General features: G+C 33.2%; 1 protein-coding gene across 2 annotated transcripts in view; it reads left to right on the plus strand.

The window, feature by feature from the left end:
* Nucleotides 1–25,049, plus strand: part of LOC101895374 (sialin) — a 92,989-nt gene that overhangs the window by 12,660 nt on the left and 55,280 nt on the right. For both annotated transcript variants that reach the window (XM_059125539.1, XM_005183090.4), the window contains exon 2: nucleotides 582–636. In XM_059125539.1, coding sequence (XP_058981522.1) covers nucleotides 597–636 — 40 coding nt within the window. In that variant the 5' untranslated portion in view covers nucleotides 582–596. The remainder of the gene's footprint in view (nucleotides 1–581; nucleotides 637–25,049) is intronic.

Here is a 25,049-nt window from a genome sequence, read left to right on the forward strand (position 1 = left end):
ACATTTAAAATAAACGATTTGGAAGACTTTTTGGTGTAAAAGGAAAACATTTTCCTATTATTCTTTCCGAAAGAGGAAAAACTTTAATACTGTATAAAGCCCTGAGATTCTGAAAATTTAGTACGGTGTATGAAGTTTTGATTAAAATTTTTTGTTAAACTGAACAGATTGTGCATTTTGAGAACTAAAAAGGCCTAACACGAAATGTTAAAACTTATATAAAATTTTAATATGGACTTTTCGCTGACGAAGTAGCGGCTACTTGCTAGTTTACTATACTTTTAATATATTTATATTAATTTATACAGTACTATTAGGCTATTATTTCCAGATTAAAAATTCTGGTGAACGCCTAAAAGTATGCTATATTAAATCCTTCAGATAATTGTTGACAAATTTACTTTACATATGACTTTAACATCATGTGTAATCTAGGCTTAAAATAATAATTTTCTAATCAAATTTAACATCCTACACAAATTTAAAAATGGAGATATTGCATTTTTGGCTCTCTAGTATTATTTTGTTTCTGATTAGATTTTTTATATTTTTTAATGATGATCTTTTGTTTTTATTTTCAGAAAATCTCTAGAACTATGTCCAATACGGAGAAACAGGGTGTCACAAAAATAAGAAGTAAGTACTCAAAATACATGATTAATAGATACATATTGATATTGATATAAATATAAATATTTAATATTTAAAGAGATTTGGTGAAAGTTGAATAAACTCGCAGAAAATTCTTATTTTGTTAGAATTGTATGGAAATTCTTCTAAATTATAAAGAACGAATTTATTTTAATAAAAATCAGATTTGTTCATATTAATCAATTTGGTTATGACCACCTAATAAAAAACATAACTCAAATGACTTCATACTGTATTCAAAATAAATTAATTAACTCGAGAACATGAACTACATTGACCATAGCTACATACATACGAATGTATGTATGTAGCTATATCAGATTGACCAACAAAGAGCGGTGGTGTCACTCTTTGCCCGAGTTTAATTGTTGTCCTCTGATCGATCAGATGAAAAAAATATTAAATGATTTGGAGCCATTCAATGCAAATGTTTAGATGTCTATAGTCCACGATGTCTATGACATTTTGTTGCCATGGTGTTCGTTTGATATTGACAGCATGTCAGTATAGGATACATATGTATGTGTAGGCAATAGCTTCATGGAATTCAAAATTGTCGGCGATCGTCTTTGTTTGTATTGTGACGAGCCTCTTTTTGTGCCCATTTTTTTTATTCATACTTGTCGATATGTAGAAAACCGCCTGTTCGCTAGTATTGAAATGAAATACAGTTGATATCTAAATGGGTGTGTTTTAATGCCTTTCTGTGATGCGGCGATCATTCGACTTTTTTTTCGACTGCATTCTGTTGGCAACAGTCCGACAGACAGTTGCGTTTTTCCAGTCATGTAACGGAGATTCAAGGCAACTGTTTTTGTGGACTTTTTAAAAATATATAAAAACAGAACATTTTTGGGCTCTTCTTTTATACCCTCATCCAAATGGCTACAGAAGGTATATATTATTTGATACGCCAAAACGTGCCTAGTCGAAATAACGGTTTTAGACCCCAGGTCCCCTTGGACCAAATCCGTTTCAGGACATTTGGAGTCGATCTAGCCGTCCGTCTGTCTGGCTGGTCTGGTGCACACGATAACTCTCGAACTGAGTATCCGATTTGATCCAAAGTTGGTACATCGTAATATTTTCGTCAAACTTAGATCGAGTTCGGAGATGGGAAATATCGCTCCACTCCTTCTGGTACCTCCCACACAAAATGTCAACCTTTTCAAAGAAAATAATTTATTGTACAGAAAGAGAAGGGATAATCCGATTTTGTTCCAACTTTGCGAATTCTAATATTTTCATCAGTGCTAGGTAAGGCGCGAAAATGGGCAATATCGGTCCACTCCATAAGGTACCTCCCCCACAAAGGGTACATTTTTTGAATAATTATAAATTTTATAAAATGTGATGTAAGTGTCCGATTGTCTTCAAATTACGAACCTCACAATATTTTTATTAAGCCAAAGTCTGGTGTGAAGATGGAATGTATCGGTCAAATCCTTCTGGTACCTCCCCCCCAAAAGGTTGAAATTTTCAAAAACAAAAGAAAAAAACATATTCTGCACAAAAAGAAAAACGATAATCTTATTTTGCTCCAACTTTGGAAATCCTAATATATGCTTCAGTTTTAGGCGAGGTGCGAAAATGGACACTATTGGTCCACTCCATCAGTACCTCCCCCACAAAGGGTAAATTTTTTGAATAATTATAAATTTTATAAAATGTGATGTAAGAATCCGATTGTCTTAAAATTTCACACATCCCAATATTTTTATAAAATCAAGGTCTGGTGGGAAGATGGAATCTATCGGTCATCTTCTTCTGGTTCCTCCCCTACAAATGGTCAAAATTTTGAATATCCATGAAGCTAATAAAACGCGAAATTAATATCCGATTTCATTCAGACATGTTATATCTAAATATTTCCATTAGCACAAGATCTGTTATTAAGATGTTAGAGACCGGCCCATTTCTTCTGGTACCTCCCCCACATAGGGTTCAAGATTTTAAAAAACAAAACGCTCAAAGAAAGCGAAATAAGCATCCAACTCTCTTCAAATTTCACACATACAGGCCAAGATAAAAAAACTGCAACAAAGTCCAACACCATAATTTTTAAATTTTTTTTTTAAATTTTATTGAATGAAAGCAAAAAATGTCGGAAATAGCATCAAAATTTAGAATAAGTTTAGATTTGTTCGAATTGGTCACCTTTGGCACGAATTATGGCCTTTAAATGGCCAATGACACCGCCACAGGCTGCCCGACTGTTGCTCTGTGGTATTGTGGTCCACTCCCGCCGAAACGCTTGCTTGAGGTGATCGACACTTTGGTATTTTTTAGTGCCAACCTTGCTTTCCAAAACACTCCACATACAATAGTCCATTGTGCGCTGGAAATGAAGCGAGGAACCTCACTTTGTAACCATTCTTGGGTGGCGCGTGCTGAGTGCAATGGTCCTGAGTCCTGTTGGAATGTCCAAGGTCTGCGGCCAAAATGTTTGCGTGCCCAAGGCTTTAATACATCCTCCAGAATATTTTCACCATAATATTCGGCACTTATTCTGATGCCACGGTCGATTAATACGACCGGAGAGCGACCATCGGCTGTTATGGCGACCCACACCACTTCCATGGCCGGCGCTTGAGTTCTGGTGGCCAACCGAAGGTGCTCAAAGAAAGCGAAATAAGCATCCAACTCGTTTCAAATTTCACACATTCAGGGCGAGATAAAAAACTGCAAAAAGTAAAACGCCATAATTTTTACATTTTTTTTAAATTTTATTGAATGAAAGCAAAAAATGTTGGAAATAGCATCAAATTTTAGAATAAGTTTAGATTAGATCATTCAATTAACAAAATGACATTGGTCACTTTTGGCACGAATTATGGCCTTTAATGGCCTTTCGCTATAATATTCAGCATTTATTCTGATGCCACGTCGATTAATATGAGCGGAGAGTGACCATCGGCTAATATGGCGGTCCACACCATCACCATGGCCGGCGCTTGATTTCTGGTGGCCAACCGAAGGTGCACATTCTCAGCTGAATTCTTTGGCAAGTAATCAAGATCATTTTGTTTGTTTACAAACAGCTGGACAGCGAAGTGGTTTTCCAGCCAAATATAAAGAAATCACACAATCACGTTTGAATTCTATCACGAATAACTTTTTTTTCTGGATAAGTCTCACCAAATTGCTTTTGTATGCTTGTAAACAATATAGTGAGTTGTCACTGGAATAATTTTAACAGTCTTCGGACAAGTGGCTTAGAAATGACAGCAGTATGAAGTTAGTTGCAGTTTTTTCATTCTTCATTGAATATTTTCCAGAACATTCTTGTTAATCAATTGATTGTCCCGGCTATTTTCAAAGTACATCGAAAATTAGATCATTCAATTAACAAAATGACATTTTGCGATGCGATTCAATTCTGGTGGACAATGAAAGTGAAACTTTCGATATGACACCTAACATGTATTCGTAAATATACATACATACACATATGTATGAATATCAACATACATTCAAGTGAATTGCATGCGGTACGCAATTTTCGCAAATTGTTTTGTTTGTCACTTGACAATTGAATGGGACATCATAACCTTATTGTCGAGCCAGCGTTCTCCATTAAATAAATGCGACCCAGCGTTCTCCATTAAATAAATCATGATCATCATCGTCTAAATCAAAGTTTTTCGAGAACTCTGATTCATAGTCGACAATTTTCTGGGTACTTGCGAACTTTTTTTTTTGTTTTTATTTTGAGTTTACTTTCGCTTACAATGAATGGTATGAGGCATAGCTGTAACATGTGCATGTATTGGTGAACAATTGAGGTTATAACTTCATTTATTGTCTTATTGAATATAGCAAACCTCTTTGGCGTGATCATGACAATTGAAAAGTGGAAATATTTGCCTATGAATGGTGATCAATTAAACGATCAATGGAAAGGCGAGAATGTTCTGGAAAAGTTTTCACACTCAATATGAAGGCTTCTACATGCTGCATAAAATCTCCTTTCCTTACCAACATCATATCCCTTTATTCAAAATTTATTCAAATGTGTAATAGACATTCAAATTGCTGTCTTCTGTAACAAGCGCTGACATCTCCATAATAAATTGAATTGAAATTTGAGACATGTACTTCCCTAGACATTTTGGCACATCCATTGCCGTCTCTCTCTCTCCATCCTTTGCTCCATGTCCATGTCCATGGCGTGACTTCACCATTACAAATGTCCTAGAAAGCTAATCCCTAATAAGCTACCAACTATCATTCTTCAGGTTTATAGCCTCATCAAGGCCGTGTGTTGAAGGAATTTCCAAATGCAAGCGAAAAGAAATAAAATGAAAACAATACCAACCATGGATGATTGTTGGGAGTGGCTGTTGGAAACATTTTTTAAGGTTGTTTACCAGAACCTAGACACCATAAACTGTGACGCATATGAATGTATATGGGGGCCATAAAATTTAGGGTGGAAATTTGTTAAATGACGTATTCCTTTGTCTAAGGTCTGGTTTTCATGGTTGAGGATGATTAGCCAACATTTTTTGTTTTGATAATGAAAATTGATTACAAATTTAGCAGGCGTCTAGAAAAACTGTCTGCAAAAGGCTTGATGAGGCCATTAAACTTCTGCTTGGCATCTCCTATGATAAAATATTATAGTCTTCTATAAGGGTCTTCTCTGAAAAGAATTCAAATTCTTTACTGAAAAGATCTTCAGGTCTTTACAGAAGACCTTAAGGCATTGTCAGAAGCCTTGAAGGTCTTCTCATAGAAGAAAAGATCTTCAGGTGTTTACAGAAGGCTTTAAGGCATTGTCAGAAGCCTTAAAGGTCTTCTCAAAGAAGCTTTGAAGGTCTTCTCATACAGGGTTCCCCATATTCGACGGACCCATCAGGCAACGCCATAACTTTTGACAGAGATGTCACATCGCTTAATGACATACCGCGTTTGAAGCGTTAGTCCAAGCAGATTTTTACCATGAACCAATTCGCATTGATTTGCATTTGTTCCCGTACAAAATTCAATTGACGCAAAGAATGTTGCCTGCGGACAAGCCTCATCGATTGGAATGGGCCCAAAGGGCCCAAAGGTCCGTCGAATATGGGCAACCCTGTAGAAGCCTTGAAGGTCTTCTCATAGAAGACTTTAAGGTCTTCTCAAAGAAGACTTTAAGGTTTTCTCAAAGAAGACTTTAAGGTCTTCTGAGAGAAGCTTTAAAGTTCTTCTCATAAAAGACTTAAAGGTTTTCTCAGAGAAGCCTTAAAGGTTTTTTCATAGAAGCCCTAAAGGTATTTTGAGAGAAGCTTTAAAGGTCTTCTCAGAGTAGCTTTATAGGTCTTCTCAGATAAACCTTAAAGGCATTCTCATACAGGGTGAGATAAACAAAAAACTGCAACAAAGTCAAACGCCATAATTTTTACATTTTCTTTTAAATTTTATTCAATGAAAGTAAAAAATGTCGGAAATAGCATCAAATTTTAGAATTAGTTTAGATTTGTTCGAATTGATGCATTTGGCACGAATTATGGCCTTCAAACGGTCAATGAAATCGTCACACGCTGCCCGAATGTTGTTCTACGGTATTTTGTCCCATTCCCGGCGTAGCGCTTGCTTGAGGTGTTCGACACTTTGGTATTTTTTAGTGCCAAAATACTCCAGACACAATAGTCCAACGGATTGGTATCCGAAGATTTTGGTGGCCATTGTGCGCTGGAAATGAAGGGAGGAACTTCATTTTGCAACTATTCTTGGGTGGCGCGTGTTGAGTCCTGTTGGAATTTCCAAGGTCTGCGGTCAAAATGTTTGCGTGCCCAAGGCTTTAATACACCCTCCAGAATATTTTCGCGATAATATTTGGCATTTATTCTGATGCCACGATCGATTAATACGAGTGGACAGTGGCCATCAGCTATTATGGCGGCCCGCATCATCACCATGGCCGGCGCTTGAGTTCTGGTGTCCAAACCGGAGGTGCACATTTTCAGCTGACCTCTTTTGCGAGTAGACACGATAATTTTATTGGTTTACAAACTGCTGGACAACGAATGTTTTCTCATCGGAGAAAACCAAATTCTACAGTTCACCACTTTCGACCAAGCGAAGCAACTCTTTAGCTCTTTTGAGTCTATTTTCTTCCTGTTGCGGTGTAAGTTCTTGCAATTTTTTGAATTTCAATGGCTTTACCCCGAGCTCATTTTTCAATATTTGCCGAATGGAATATTGCGATATGTTCAACTCACGAGCCATTTTTCGGCCACTGCGACGCGGGTTTCGATCAAGTCGCTTCTTTACTTTTCGAACCATTTCTGCTGATGTTGCTGTTTTCTTTCGTCCACTTTCTTGACGTCGGGCTACGCTACCAGTATTATGGTAACGACCGATGGTACGAGACACAAAAGATTTCTTCACATTTAAATGCCGGAGTGCTCTAACGCTAGCCATTTGTGGTTTTTCAGCCAAATATAGAGAAATTACACTAACACGCTTGAATTCCATCACGAATAACATTTTTTCTGGAAAATTCTCACCAAAATGCTTTTGTACGCTTGTAAACAATATAATGAGCTGTCACTGGAATAATAAATAAATGACAGCAGTCTGAAGTTGGTTGCAGTTTTTTCATTTCACCCTGTATATATAAGGACTTCTCACAGAAGACGTTAAGGTCTTCTCATCGAAGACTTTAAGTGTTCTCATAGAAGACTTTAAGGTCTTAGCTTGGAAGGGTTCACTGAGAACAACTTTAAGACCGTCTCATAGAAGACTTTAAGGTCTTCCCAGATAAGCCTTAAAGGTCTTCTCCGAGAGACCTCCAAGGTGTTCTCAGTGAACCCTTAAAGGTCTTCTCCGAGAGACCTCCAAGGTGTTCTCAGTGAACCCTTAAAGGTCTTCTCCGAGAAGCTTTAAAGGTCTCCTCCGAGTGGACTTAAAGGTCTTCTCCGAGAGGCCGTAAAATTCTTCTCGTAGAAGACTTTAAGATCTTCCCGTAGAATACGTTAAGGTCTTCTCATAGAAGACTTTAAGGTCTTTCTAGATAAGCCTTAAAGGTCTTCTCCGAGAGACATTCAAGGTGTTCCCAGTGAACCTATAAAGGTCTTCTCCGAGAGGCCTTAAATGTCTCCTCCTAGAGGCCTTAAAGGTCTTCTTCGAGAGGCCTTAAAGGTCATCTCCGAGAGGCCTTAAATGTCTGCTCCGAGAGGACTTAAAGGTCTTCTCCGAGAGGCCTTAAAAGTCTCCTCCGAGAGGCCTTAAACGTCTTCTCCGAGAGACCTTCAAGGTGTTCTCCGAGAGGCTTCAAAGTTGTTCTCAGTGAACCCTTAAGGGTCTTCTCCGAGAGGCCTTAAAGTTCTTCTTCGAGAGGCCTTAAATGTCTCCTCCGAGAGGCCTTAAAGTTCTTCCCATAGAAGATTTTAAGGTCTTCTTCTCATAGAATACTTTAAGGTCTCCTTCTCATAGAAGATTTGAGGTCTTCTTCTCATGGAAGACTTTAAGGTTTTCTCAGTGAGACTTGAAGGTTTTCTCAGAGAAGACCTAATGATCCTTAATTCTGCGAAAATCGCTTTCTTAAAATGTTGTAAAGAATTTTCTACGAAAAGCTTTCTGAAAATGCTTTTGCTCTCTTTTGCTGAGAGCTCTTCTAGAAAATTTGAAAACAAAAGCCCCCAACGATGCCATAGCAACAAAACCCAACAAAACGTACTTCAAGATTGAAATTAATTATTATTCATTGTTTAATGACACACATATTTTGTAGTCATTTCAATTTTTGAAATTAATTAGTTGTTTATTTTCTCGAAGATAAAAACCTGCTTAGTATGCAACTTGCCTAATGATCTGGAGAGACCTACGAAAAGAGGGGAGCTTAATCTATGGAAAATTAGTATCAACAAATAGAAAACCCCTTTGAAAACAAACAGCAACAACATCTTTAAAATTATCAGTTATGCCGACAACAGCCCCGACCTCAAAATTTCCCACAGCCTCTACGAATGCAAACATTAATATGTATCAACAAAAATATATATGTGTGTGTGTGACTCTGTGTGTGTTTGTGTGGTTTGGGACGAGCCCCTTTTTTGTCTGACGTTACTGGTGTTTTTATTGGAATGTCGTTGCAAATGGTTGTGTGTTTTTTTTTCGTTTTGTTTTTCAAGTTTACTTTAGCATTATTATGCGGTTTTGTATTTTTTTTTCATTTTTTTAATGTTTATTTATTATTTATTTCAAAAAAGAAAAATCCCAACAACAACTAAACATGTTTTTTATTTACAATAAATTAGTCGATTATTCAACAGGTTTTTTTAAATTGCATGTCGATTGGTGTTGTTTATGCTTGTGCATTTTTAAAGTAGAGAGGATTTTAATATTCAGAGGGCACTAAAAGGTACCAATGGGACTTTTAATAAGTGAAATTTTTGTTGTGAGTACCACTCGATTATCCTCACAATTTCGTGCAGCTATTCACATTTCCTCCCATTCTTCCATTGGCTATTTTTCTTTGTATTATATCAAACCCGGGCAAACATTTTTGTACCAAAATTTTCTCTGTGCTTGAATAGCATTTCAAAATTTCTTAGAATTATCACGTTTCTCTAAAATATATAATGCATTTATTTATTTTTATAAAAACTAAAAGAAGAAAAAAAAAACAGAAAACTTCTGCGGTTTTTGTTAGAAAGTCCGTCAGGTCTAATGAAATAAATCACACAATTCTTATTTATATAAATATAAATATTTTTGTTGTTGATTTTTTTTTTGCAATAAACAAAGTAGAGTTTTATTCTTATCATGCATAGCACGTGCTCTGGGTGGGAGAGGAGGATAAAAAGTAATTCTAGTGTTTGTGAAATAAAGTTGCAATTGGATAGCAACAATAAAACATTTTCAATACTGTATTCAATTACTCGTGATTTTATCAGTCTCCAATGGACTTGACGTTAATTTCCAGGGAACCACTCGGTTTTTGTAGTTGCCAAGTTACAATGTTCGTGTTGTTCGTCCGATGGCATTGTGTAAGAGAATTATTTTTTTTTAAGTTCTTAAAAAGAGAAGAAGAAGGGAATGTGAAGGGGCCAAAATAAATAGGAAAACATGCTAGACGGGATTTTTACAGATAATGAGGTCATTACCCTCATTATACCCTCAGCAATATGGCTAGAGAGGGTATATATCATTTGATACGGCCAAAATGTGCCTCATCGAAATAACGGTTTTAGACCCCAGATCTCTTTGGACCAAATCCGTTTCAAGACATTTGGAGTTAATCTAGCGATGACCATGACTTTCGGAGGGAGTATCTGATTTGGTTCAAACCTGGCAAATCGTAATATTATTATCAAACTTAGATGGAGTTCAGAGGCGGGCAATGTCGGTGCACTCCGAAAAAATATATATTTCACTGCACAAAAGGAGAAATGATAATCCGATTTTGCTCCAAAATTGTAAATCCTAATATTTGCATCAGCACTATATCGGACAATTTCTTCCGGTACCTCCCCCACATAGGGTTTAAGATTTTTGAAAAAAAAAACGCTCAAAGAATACGGGAAGAGCATCCAACTCTCTTCAAATTTCATACACAAACATTTTTACTAACACAAGATCTGTTGTGAAGATGATATATATTTGCGAAGCCCTTTTGTAGCTCACACACGAAGGGTCTCAATTTCCAATACTTATATATGTCATAACTTGCGAAGCAAGTCAGCGATTCTTTACAACTTGCTATATCTAAATTTCTCTCTCAGTCAGAAACCTGAGATGAATATGGAATTTATGATTAGATATAATTAATTCTAATTTTGCCCATACCAATATTTTTATCTTTGTAGATGAGGCATGAAAATATAATACTTCGGTCGACTATGTCTGGTACCTCACGCACATTTTAAAATTTTCTAAAAATTATCACATATTTCATATAAACTGAAGGAAGTAGACCATATAGTCCAAACCTGGCACGTCGCAATATTTATATCATATTTATTTAGGTTCGATACGAAATGATATTGACCCATTCCTTCGAGACCAACTCCGTAGAAGGTCAACAATTTGAATAATCATACCAAAATATATTTTTTTGCAATATTCTTGGCCCTCTTTATAAGAAATGTCACTTTTAAAATTTTTTAATAAACCATTTGTTCAAAAATCTAAGGTTTTTTAAGAAAGGTCCTCCAAAGAAAATTTTACAAATTCACGATTTTTGGCTGAAAAGGATTTGAAAAAAATTTAAAAATCTTTTCAAATCATTTTCAGGCAAAAATCGTGATTTTGTAGATTCTGCTTTCGAGGATCTTTCTTAACAAATCTGAGATTTTAGAAATTAGATATATTAGAAATTATATAGGCTCTCTGAAATCGTTCTCGCCTTTGGACTATTTCTATTAAAATAAATCTTGGACTAAAAAAATGTAACGAAAAATTCTGGATTTTTTAAAATTTTAGGGACCCACAAATCGTAGATTCGCGAGAAAAAAATGCAATGTTCCTTTAACCAAAAATTCTGATTTTTGAAAGTGGATTTTTAAATTTTGTTTTTTCAAGGACCTTCTTACCAAAAGTCGTATTTTTTAAATATTTTTTTAAAGAACAAATAACATTCAAAACAAAAAATTAAAATTTCTATTTTGAAAAAATTTTGGAACTTTTTGTTGTCTGTCACTAAGATAAAATAGATATTTGTTCGTGGATTTTTAAGAAAATAATTCATGAAAAAAATAATTTAAAAAAAATATTAGACTAAAAAAAAATATTTTTATGGAAATTTTTCTAAGATCATCATCTGAGTAAAAAGCGTGAATTTTTCAATCTAAATTCTTAATTTAAAAAAAAAAAACTTTACCCCACCACCCATTTAAAAAAAATTGCGATTTCTTTTTAAGAATTATTTTTCACACATTTTATGAAAATAATCTTCGATTTTAAGAATTTATTTTCAAATATCTTCTAATAATTTCAGAGTACTAAGCAAAATCCATTTTTTAATGACCTACTTACAAAGAATTTATTTAAAGGACCTCCCAAAATTATTTTTTTTCGCGGCCAAAATAATTTAAAAAGAAATATTAGACTAAAAATAAATAATTTTTTTGGAAATTTTTCTAAGATCGTTATCTGAGTAAAAAGCGTGAATTTTTCAATCTAAATTCTTAATTTTTAAAAAAAAACTTTACCCCACCACCCATTTAAAAAAAATTGCGATTTCTTTTTAAGAATTATTTTTCACACATTTTATGAAAATAATTTTCGATTTTAAGAATTTATTTTCAAATATCTTCTAATAAATCCAGAGAACTTAACAAAAATCCATTTTTTAATGACCTGCTTACAAAGAATTTATTTAAGGGACCTCCCAAATATATTTTGTTCGCGGCCTTTCTTTGCATTTTTTTAATCAATTTCCTCAAAAACCTTGTGGTTTTTTGAAATTTTAAAGAATATTCTTCAAAACAATCTAACCTAAAATAGTTCATTTTTTTAGTCCAAACACTTTTTTTAATGATTCTGCGAACAATATTTCCATAATTTTTTTTACATTTTTTAAAAACGTTCTACTCTTAAATATTTTCAGGATTTAAGATTTATTCAATATCATTTTATGAAAAATGTTGTGGTTTAAAAAATGTTCTTGCTAATTTTAGTCAACTTTTTGTGTTTTTTTAGGTATTGAACGAATTTTATATATCCAAACCATATCTTTTGGTAGCGTTTTTCAATATATTATAGGTTAGAAGTTATATAACTATCGGCCAACCGACTGATTTCTAAATTGTTGCAGGGAGTCGTTATATTTGCCTCTTTATATCAAATCCTCTGCCTTCTTTGCATATCCACATTTTTACCCCCGGAGGCCATGAAACCACATGCAGTCCAAACCAACCTAATTGATATTAATTAATCTAATCCCTTGTAAATTTTAAATGACAAATATCAAAAGATGATGCCTCATTTCGTTTGGAATGTTCGAAATAATTTCTAGAATTTCCAGATAATGATTAATAGACAAAAAGAGACAAACAAATTACTTGAAAAAGATAGGAAAAGTTGTTATTGTTATTTTGTAATTTAAGGTTATTCGATAAAAATAAATTTCCTGTTACAAAGCTTAACGAACCAGTACATTGTTAAGCCCCCGTTTCATTAAGTGTCTGGGTGTATTTTGTGAGCGGCTATTTTCGATCTTTTTTCTGGTGTCGTGATATTGCCGCAGTCGGTCGGCTATCAGACAATGTCATCGAATTCTATTGTTGTTGTTGATTTTAGTTTTTTTAATTTTATTTTATTTTTTGAATAAGTTACTACTACTTAAATCTGGATACTGGCGGTTTGCATTTCCATCGCATCGATGAGTGATCATTCACTCATTTCGTCATTCATTCATGCATTGCTTTTGGGCTGATCATTGAAAAAAATAACAAAAACCTGTGAAGTATTCTCGTTGTGTTCATAAAAAAAAACTATTTAAAAATACATTTTTTCTTTGGAAAATAATAGGTAACCAGTTTGGTTACAGGTCATTCCGCATTATTGAAATAGCTTTACATTTTGGGATTTAAGCGAAATTTTGTTTAGTTCGAAGGGCAATCAATATTTTTGTGTCAATTGGATATCTTGGAAAAATGGTCTGCTCTGTTTTTGTTCCAATACCTTTTATTACAAGAATAGCAACAATTGCCACGAGTAAATAAAGCTCTTGAATTCTTAATTGTTTTTTGGAATTTCATTATTTACATTTTAACACATGGGAGGTTATTGAAACCTACCTATTAGTTGTCTTTTTTCAATGAGAAAGGTGTGTTGGTGAATTTTTTCTTTATATTTTTTTGTTTTGAAAAGACGTAATTCTATAATTTATTATTTCAATGGAATAGACACTCACCTCCTCAGGCCACTGCATGATTTTAACGGTTATTATGATGATGATCATGTGATTATGGTGACTAAGAAAGACATTGTGAAAAGTCGTGATTGACAATACCTTCAAAAGAAATCGCAAATATAGAATTTAAAAATGAATCAAAATAAGACTCGAAATAAATACTTCCTACATAGAAGATCAAATAAAGACGATCTTCCGTAAAAACATAACGAAATCTAGAGATCTTCTATAGGATATTACCTGATCTTCTATAAAAGATCACATAATCATCTGTAAAAGATAACCTTATTATCTGGTTATCTTCCATAGGAGATCAGGTGATCTTCCATAAAAGATTGGGTGATCCTCCATAGGAGATCGGGTGATCTTCCATAGAAGATCGAGTGATGTTCCATAGAAGATCCAGATGATCTTCCATAGAAGATCCAGGTGATCTTATATAGCAGATCCATGTGATCTCCCATAGAAGATCCAGGTGACCATCCATCGAAGATCAAGTGATCTTCCATATAAGATCAGGTGATCTTTCATAGAAGATCCAGGTGATCTTTCATAGAAGATCCAGGTGATCTTCCAAAGAAGATCAAGTGATCTTCCATAGAAGATAAAGTGATCATCCATAGAAGATCAAGTGATCATCCATAGAAGATCAAGTTATCTTCCTTACAAGATCCAGGTGATCTTCCAAAGAAGATCAAGTGACCTTCCATAGAAGATCAAGTGATCTTCCATAGAAGATCAGGTGATCTTCCATAGAAGATCCAGGTGACGAAATCTAGAGATCTTCTATAGGATATTACCTGATCTTCTATAAAAGATCACATAATCATCTGTAAAAGATAACCTTATTATCTGGTGATCTTCCATAGGAGATCAGGTGATCTTCCATAAAAGATTGGGTGATCCTCCATAGGAGATCGGGTGATCTTCCATAGAAGATCGAGTGATGTTCCATAGAAGATCCAGATGATCTTCCATAGAAGATCCAGGTGATCTTATATAGCAGATCCATGTGATCTCCCATAGAAGATCCAGGTGACCATCCATCGAAGATCAAGTGATCTTCCATATAAGATCAGGTGATCTTTCATAGAAGATCCAGGTGATCTTCCATAGAAGATCAAGTGATCTTCCAAAGAAGATCAAGTGATCTTCCATAGAAGATAAAGTGATCATCCATAGAAGATCAAGTGATCATCCATAGAAGATCAAGTTATCTTCCTTACAAGATCCAGGTGATCTTCCAAAGAAGATCAAGTGACCTTCCATAGAAGATCAAGTGATCTTCCATAGAAGATCAGGTGATCGTCCATAGAAGATCCAGGTGATCTTCCATAGAAGAAGATCAGGTGATCTTCCATAGAAGATCCAGGTGATCTTCCATAGAAGATCAGGTGATCTTCCATAGAAGATCCAGGTGATCTTCCATAGAAGATCCAGGTGATCTTCCATAAAAGATCCAGGTGATCTTCCATAGAAGATCCAGGTGATCTTCCATAAAAGATCCAGGTGATCTTGCATAGAAGATCCAGGTGATCTTCCAAAGAAGATCAAGTGATGTTCCATAGAAATGTTCATGATATACCCTACAAAGTATATATATTCTGTATCAGCGTTAAATTCTAAGCGATGTCCGTCTGCCTGTCAGTTGTAATCACGCTATGTTTCAAACGTATTGAGATAGAAAGCTAAAATTTTGCCAGTAGGCAGGTTAAGTTTGAATGGGCCATGTCGGCCACGTTTTCCTTTAGCACCCATATAACGGTACCTCCCGATATTCGGTATTTTGATGATTTTAGCGAGACCATTCACCCCAATTATTTCCTACAATTTTTCCTGCCTAAAATTGTTTTATGCAGGCTCACGTCTTCATATAGGCCTCATATAAGGGTACCTCGCTTTATTGCGTATTTTGATGATTTCATATTCGAAATTTGTAATTGGTACTACAGCCTGTACCTAAAAATTTCGTATGCAGGCCCACGTCTTCGTATAGCCCCTATATAAGAGTACCTCCCTTTATTCGATATTTTGACGATTTTAGTGGCATTATTCACCGAAATCGTTTCATACTCCGCATGTAAAGTTCGGAATGGATACTACAGTCAATGACAAAAAATTACTTATGTAGGTCCACGTTTTCGGAGGCTATCCCTCGTATAAATGTCATCGTTTAAATGGTGTTTTTCGGAATTGTTTTGAAAAATTTCAAGTTCCTTCCAAATGGTGGAGGGAATTGAAAGTTCGACACGGCCGTACTTAACTGCATTTTTACTTTTTTTTCATTTTTTATATTTTGTTTATTTTCCATATTCAAAAACCCCCCAAGCCCCTAAAATAGATCATTCCAAAAAAATAGCTTCAATAGTAATTAACAGGTGCTCGACTGTTTTTTTTTTTTTTTTGCAACTTGATTTATGACTTTAAACGACACGATGTTCTTCGAAAAAAAAAACTTTTTTTCTCAAAACATTAACAAACATATAAGCAATGACCTTTGCAAAAACCACGCCCCCTTTTTTTGTTGGTATCGTATTTGCAAATTACATACAACCGGTGTGTGGTGGCCGGGTGGTGATCATTAGACAACAATGTCAAGAAATTATAACGACTTTTTTTGTTTTGTTGTTTGTATGTCTCAGTTAAAATTATGATGACGATAATTGCCCACCGGACCGGCTCACATGGTTTGCTTTTCGGTGGGAAATTGGCATACAAAATATTCGACTGACTGTTGTCAGTCAATTGGCGCAGCTATATAAATACCAATGGACGGATATCAATGTACTCTTGCGACGAAAATCATATAAAAATTGGCACAATGACAATATGTGAGTATGTGTGTGTGTGTGCGTTTGTCTGATTTTTGCGACGACTAGCCAGAGCACCTTACATTTTATTATAACTCAGACGTTGGGGGTCAAAGGGGGGCTCGTTGTTGTCGTCGTCGTCGTCGGAACAAAAGTAAAACGGGTATTCTGTATTGAAAATGAAACACGCGTATTTCTTTTTCATTACTCAATTTTGTTGTAAGACAACAGCGACAGCAACAACAACGATGTCAACAATAGCAGACACATTTTTTAATTACAAAGAAAATGAAGCTATAAAAAACCTAAATTTTCAGCTTGTTACCAATTGGATTTTCATTTAAGGAGGGGGAAAATGTAGTGGCGTTTTTCTTGGGGAATTATGGCCACTCACGGACTAGGCACATGTTTGATAATAAAATTTTCCAAAAAATATTGACGCCTTAAAAAGACCACAAAAATAACCAATTGTTGTTGCCATCAGGGTCCTTGTTATCATTCCGTTCATATATATGGTGGAAAATTGATGATGACATTTACGTTTTTTTGCTGTTTTTCTTCTTTTTCAAAAAATAAATTTCTCTTTTCAAGGTTAACCACCAAAAACAGGGATACACAGAGAGAGAGAGAGATAGAGAGAGGGAAATTTGAATGAAAATTCTTTCATTGACGTCTTTGGTGGTTGAGGTGGTGGGCCACATATTTTTGAACGCTACTGTAACGCCGGGATTAGAATCCCACATTTTATGATTGTATTCTCTGAGCATATTGTTCTCCAAACCATGAGGGTGTGTAAAACGGAAAATCTCCAATCGAAAATAGATTTAAGTGGCCGGCTCGCCCCACTGATCGCCACTTTGCAACATATAGAATTTTGAATACGATGTTCATTTCCTATTACAAAAACATTTCGTTGGCGAGATAGTTTATGTGTTGTTGCTACTATTGTTTTGTTTGCGAAAATGCATAAACAAAGATTTAATTATTCTATTGACTATTTTGCATTGTTGCAGTTTTGTTTTGTTGTTTAAATTTATGACCTTTTATAGATTTCGTTTTGATTAATTTATGTTAACGGAAATAAGTGATAGAACAATAAATGATTGTTGCTTTTTTTGTGGAAGATAGTTGGAAGTAATAATGAGGTTTGGAGAGGAAGAGGAAGGCAACGTAAGGGTGTTCTATGTAGACACAAAACCACATAAGGGCCCCTATGTAAGGAATATTTAGAGATTGTGATTTTTTGAAAATATTTTTATAATGTTTATCGAAGATATAATTGTGGATTTTTTAACACTATTTTTGAATTGTGGAGTTTTGACAAAATTTTTGGATTCAAGCTTCGAATTTAAGAATCGTCGATTTTTTAGAATATAATTGTGGAATTTTTATGAATGGCTTTCGAAAAGATAATTTTCGACAATTTTGGGGATTTTGAAGAATTATTTTCGATTTTAAGAACATTTTTTGAAGATATAATCGCAATTTTGATATAGTCGTGGATATTTATTTATTTTCGGACACACAATCGTGATCTTTTATCCCCTCAGCCATATGGCTAAAGAGGGTATAGTACCTCCTCCACAAAATGTCAACATTTTCAAAATAATAATAACAACAACAATAATAATAATAATAGTAATAACAATAATAATAATAATAATAATAATAATAATAATAATAATAATAATAATAATAATAATAATAATAATAATAATAATAATAATAATAATAATAATAATAATAATAATAATAATAATAATAATAATAATAATAATAATAATAATAATAATAATAATAATAAAAATAATAATAAAAAAAAAAATAATAATAATAATAATAATAATAATAATAATAATAATAATAATAATAATAATAATAATAATAATAATAATAATAATAATAATAATAATAATAATAATAATAATAATAATAATAATAATAATAATAATAATAATAATAATAATAATAATAATAATAATAATAATAATAATAATAATAATAATAATAATAATAATAATAATAATAATAATAATAATAATAATAATAATAATAATAATAATAATAATAATAATAATAATAATAATAATAATAATAATAATAATAATAATAATAATAATAATAATAATAATAATAATAATAATAATAATAATAATAATAATAATAATATTTATATTAATAATAATTTACTGCACAGAAAGATAAAGGATAATCGGACTTGCTTGAACTTTGCAAATGCTAATATTTGCATTAGTGCTAAGCCAGGTGTAAAAAGGGACAATATCGGTGCACTTCATCAAGTACCTCCCCCACAAAGGGTTAAAATTTTGAATAAATATAACTCTTATAAAATGTGATATAAGAGTCCGATTGTCTTCAAAATATACACATCCCCACCAAGGATCAAAATTTCCAATATCTATGAAGCTTATAAAACGCGAAATTACCGTCCGATTTCATTAAGATTTGACACATAGCAATATTTCCGTTAACACAAAATCTGCTATAAAGGTGATAGAGATCGGACCATTCCTTCTGGTACCTCCCCCACAAAGGGTCAAACTTTTGAATTACCAAAACGATTATAAAATACGAAATAAGCATCCGATTCTCTTTATATTTCACACATCTCATCATTTCTACTAACAGAAGATCTGCTGTAAAGATGGAATATATCGGTTCACTCCTTCTGCTACCTCCCCCACAAAAAGGGAATATCCATGAAGACCAAAAAAAAAAAAAAAAAAAAAAAAAAACGCGAAATTAACTTCCAATTCCATTCAGACTTGGCACATCTCAATATTTCTATCTACACAAGATCTGTTATAAAGATGGTAGAGATCGAGCCATTTTTTCTGGTGTCAGCGTTTTTAATAATCAAAACGATCATATAATCCGAAATGAGCATCCGGTTCTCTTAATATTTCCCACATCCCATAATTGCTATTAACGCAAGATCTGCTGCGAAGGTGGTATATATTGGTCGACTCCTTTTGGTACCTCCCCCACAAAGGTTAGAAATTTTGAATATCCCTGAAGCTCAAAGAAACGCGAAATTAATATCCGATTCCATTCACACTTTGTACATATCAATATTTCCATTAATAAATGTTCTGTTATAACGATGGTAGAGATCGGACTATTCCTTCTGGTATCTCCCCTACATAGGGTTCAAGATTTTGAAAAACAAAACGCTCAAGGAAAGCGAAATAAGCATCTAACTCTCTTCAAATGTCACGCATACAAACAATTTTGCTACCACAAGAATTGTTGTGAAGATGATATATGTCTGCAAAACCCTTCTGGTACCTCACCCACAAAGGGTCACAATTGTCAATGCTTTTATCTGTCATGTCAAGTCAGCGATTCTTTACAACTTGGTTTATTTAAATATTTCCTTCAACCAGAAACCTGAGACGAATATGGAATTTATGATTTCGTATAAAATTGGATATTAATGTTCGATTTACTTGTAATTCTGCCCATACATTATTATCGAACATTGGCTGAGGGTATACATCTGTCGACAAAACCGATTGATACTTTTTAACTTGTTTTAAGAATAATTGAATTTTTTAAGAAAATTACTTAAAGGACCCTTGGGGTAATAAATATGGGTATTTTGAGAACAAAAAAAAAAAAAAAACATTTTTAAGATTTTGCCTAATTTAATATATTAAAGCAATATTAAAGCTATAATGTTCGATTTTTAAAATATATGAGACTGGATCGTTATCAATAGAAGACTTTCAGGAAGATTTATATAAAACCTTAAGGACTTCTTCAATACATTGAATATTCTATAAAGGTTTATGTCAAGCTATGAAATAACTCAACTCAATTATAGTCTCTTTGAAAATCTAATTGTTCTCCTACGTAGAAAAATATTTATTTTTATCGTATTTTTTGTAAATAACGAAGAGCAATGTGTCAACAACCATCATGTCACACTTGACACATGCCCTCCAGCAAGGTGACACACTTCAATTTCAAAAAAGTTTTTGCTTTATTTCGTTAATTTCAGTTAATTACCATAAATTCAATAAAATTGTTTTGTGTTGATATACTCCGTAATTTTGTGTTTCCTCTGTGATACATTTATAAATATTCGTACGTATGTATGTATATATGTATAAATATACGGACACCTCTATTCATGCGTCAAAAGAATCACATGTTTCATTTCATTTTATATTGGCCATTCATTCGGATTTCGGATTTTTTTTGGTTTTATTTTTTGTGAGCCACATACACACCCCCTTTGGCAAGATGAAAATACTTGTAGTGATTTCGAATTGTTGTTTTGGGGGGTTTTATTTGCAAACAAATTTTGGAGGTCTCTTCTTTGTGGTGTGCGTTTGAATCTGTTGAGTGTTTCCGTTTTTTTTTCGAGTGTTGGTAGCGATGATGATTCATTTTGTCAGTTGTGGCTTTTTTGGTAGAATCGCAAAAAAAAACGGTCACATGTTGCGGTTGTTATTTGGGGATTACACACACATTCATACATAACACCCATTAAAAGTTGGCAGAACAGAAATAAAGAAAAGATAAATTATCATTAAAAACCACAAGATTGAACTCACGTTTAACCTCTAAGCGGTACTTTTTTTGTTTGTTTCTGTTTTTTTTTTTTTTTTTTGAAGTAGGTATTTCAAACAAATCGTAAACAAGTTTTTGCCAAAGGTTTTTCAATGGAGGCTTAATTTTGGTGGGTCATGTGAACTGTTATAAAATTTATTATGACTTGATTTTATTAATTAATAGGCGATTATAGAATATTTTTTTTTGTACTCCTAACGTGTGACATATTTATCTCGGCTTAAAGCTAATTTGATAGGTGATTCAGAATTTTGTTGTATACAAAAAATTAAAAATTTTATTTATTTCTTATAGGCTTTAATCCTGAATTTTTATAAATATTTTTGAGGTTATAATCGTTGATTGCCAAAGAAAAAATTTAGTATTAAAGAATAAATTTGAGTTCATAATCAAGAATTTGCAAAGAAAAATTTTGATTATTAGAGAACACATTTTGAGGTTATAATAGTGATTATAAAATAATTCTTTGAAGTTATAATCATGGATTACCAAAGAAATTTTTTTCATGTCTTAATTGTGGATTATTAACGAATATTTTAAGGTTATTATCTTGGCCTAATACAGAATATTTTATGAGGCTATAATTGTGGATTACAAAAAAAAAAAACATTTTTTGAGGTTATAATCGCGGATTATTGAACAATTTTTTGAGGTTATAGTCTTGGTTTACCAAAGAATATTTTTTGAGGTTATATTTGTGAATTATTAATTATTAATAATTAAGGTTATAATTGTGGACCACCACAGAATTTTTTTGAGGTTATAATCGTGGATTTTTAGAGAATATATTTTGAGGTTATAAGAGTGGATTATTAAAGAATATTTTGAAGTTATAATTGTGGATTATCAAAAAATATTTTTTGGGGTTATAATTGTGGATTTTGAAGAATTGTTGAGGTTATGGTCTTGATTTACCTAAGAATATTTTTTGAGGTTATATTTGTGAATTATTGAAGAATATTTTTAAGGTTATAATCGTGGACCACCACAGAAATTTTTTTGAGGTTATAATCGTGGATTTTGAGAGAATATATTTTGAGGTTATAAAAGTGGACTATTGAAGAATTTGTTGAAGTGATTTTCCTGAATTTCCAAAGAATATTTTTTGGAGTTATAATTGTGGATTATTGAAGAATTTTTGAGGTTATATTCTTGGATTAACAAGGAATGTTTTTGAAGGTAAACTTGTGGATTATTAAAAAATAATCGCGGATTATTAAAAAAATTTCAGGTTGCAAATTTTATTTATTATACCCTCAGCCATATGCCTACAGAGGATATTTATTATTTGATACGACTAAAATCGAAATAACGATTTTAGATCCTGGGTATCTTTGGACGAAATATTTTGTAGGTCATTTAGAGTCGATCTAACTACGTCCGTCCGTCAGTCTGTCTGGCTAGTACGCACAACAACTCTCGAATGGAATATCTGATTTCGTCTAAACTTCCCAACAAAAAGTCAACATTTTCAATGAAAATAGTTTTCCTCATAGAAAGAGAAAGGACCATCCGATATCATTCGAACTTTGCAAATCCTAAGGCATGTGAGAAAATGGAGAGTAACGGACTACTTATTCTATTACCTGCCCCACAAAGGATTATATTTCAAAGTCTCCATATGTAAACCTTTGAACCCAAAAATGATGCCAAATTTCAGAATTTCAACTCTATCTCTTTACCCAATACCCAATTTAGTACCACTCAGTACTTTTCGTATTTAATATCTTAACCACATACACCTATAGTGAGATTCTTATCCAATTTCCGAATTCCTGCTCCATTCCTTCTTCCAATACCAAATGTTTGCACTGTACTTTTCGTTCAAATATAGGACGCTTTTTCCAAACCACTGCCAAATCTCTATCCCTTCACCCAATACCAAATTTTGTACCATTTAGTACTTTTCGTTTGAATATAGGACGCATTTCCAAACCACCGGCAAATCTCAAACTTTGATATCATCAGTAATTTAAATATCAAATTTCAAAATTGTATCTCTAGCCCATTGCCCTATTTAGTACCACTTAGTACTTTTCGAACGATTATAGTACACATTATCAAAACCACAGTTGCCAACAGTGACATCTATATCACATTTCAGGATTTCAGCCCTATTCCTTTCCCAAAACCAATTTTAGTGCTATTTAGTACATTTCCCACGAATATGGAACGCAGTTCCAAATCTCAAACGCAGATATAATCAGTAATTTAAATTCAAATTTCAGAATTTTACGTCCAGATACCATCAGTAATTTAAATATCAAATTTCAGAATTTTACGTCTATCCCTTCACTCAATATCTAATTTAGTACCACCCAGTACTTTTTGTACAATTATAGTACACATCACCGAAACATACTCCACATGACCAAGCTACACATGAGCAGCGATCCTAATACCAAATTTTAGATTCTCTCTCTTCATTTGTTCACCCAATACGAAATTGTACCGAATTTAGTACTTTTCGTACAATTGAGTACACATTTCCAAAAAACTCATATCTCAATTTCAGATACCCACAGTGATCTCAATATCAAATTTGAGAATTCCAGCCCTATCCCTTAACCCAATATCAAATATATTGCCATTCAGCACTTTTCGTACAAATATAGGACGCATTTTGAAACCGGGGGCAAATCTCAAACTAATATACCATCAGTACTAATACAAAATTTGATACCTTTCAGTACTTTTGGTACAATTATAGTACAAGTTTCCGAGACCACCTCCATATGTCCAGGTGTAGCCTGAATGAAGAGCAGTCCTAATACCAAGTTTCAGATTTGTTCTCTCAATACCCAATTTGAACCAAATATAGTACTATTTAGTACTTTTTGTGCATTTCCAAAACCACCTCTGTATCACAAATCTACCACCAACAGGACACCAAAAACAAAATTTCAAAATTCCAGCCTCATCCGTTCACCCTAAACCAAATTGTCCCAAATTTAGTACAGTTCGCCCCTTAGTACACATTTTCAAAGCCACCTTCATATATTAAATAAAATCATACAGTTCGAATTTCGAAAAAAAAACTTTTTAATACAACTATCCTGCACTTCATCAGTGAATCCATTCCAAGTTCCAGAATTATAGCTCATTCCGTTTGTCAACACAAAGTATTACATTTTTGGTACATTTAAGTATTTTTCGTACTCTTTTAGAGCAGAGTATGAAGATAATAGTGAGACATCGCAATATTTATAGCGGACTTAAGTCAGATCCGAAATGGATAATATTGGTCTACACCTTCGGCACCTCCACTATAAAAGGGTCAACATTTTGAATAATCGTAAAGCGTGTCTAAATATATTTTAAAAAACGCACATAGGTTGAGGATGTACGTCTGTCGGTAAAACCGACCGATGCTCTTGAACTTGTTTTTGTTGCTTTTTATATTTTACAATTTTCATATTCAATAAGAAAAACAATTCATTCAAACCTCTCCTCCACATCTACTCTTCAATTAATCGAATATCTATCAATTAAAATCATCCATTCGATTGGATAGGAAATAATTTTGAAAATACAACGCATGTTTTTCTACTCACTTGTAAGTCATTTAAACGGAGATTTTACAATGGCATTAATAACAAGAAAAAAATTCGTTGCCAATATCTTCCTGGCCGGCAATGGCTTATTTGGAGGCCTGCTGCACTATATTTAATTTATGGAAAACAAGTTTTTCAATGGCTATTCATTTTTTGTTTTTAATTTATTTTTGCTGCTGCTGTTGTTTTTGTGATAAATTAAAGCCTTTGTTGTTGTCTGTGAATTTCTAACAAGCTATTGTCTTGTAAATTATTTTTAATGGCTGTACAAAATCGGAACAATATTTGTTATTGTTATTAAAAAAGAGACACATTTCCGTTTTAGTTTTCTTGTACTTTTTTTAAATAGATTTACGGAAATGATATTGAAATTTTTCCGTGGAGAACTGAAGGCGTCAATCTTGGAAAAGGTAGTTACTAGGGTTCTTCGAGTGCTATTTCCAAAGGCATTGAATTGAAAAAATGTATTCATTTAACCTTTTTAGCAATATAGAAAATAGGAATTGAAACCTCCAAATACTGAATATCAGGAGGTACCGTTATATGAGGGACACACCAAAATTTTAAAATATAAGGTTCCAGTGTATT

The sequence above is a fragment of the Musca domestica genome, unplaced genomic scaffold, assembly GCF_030504385.1.
Source record: "Musca domestica strain aabys unplaced genomic scaffold, Musca_domestica.polishedcontigs.V.1.1 34, whole genome shotgun sequence".
In the NCBI taxonomy this organism is placed as follows: Eukaryota; Metazoa; Arthropoda; class Insecta; order Diptera; family Muscidae; genus Musca; species Musca domestica.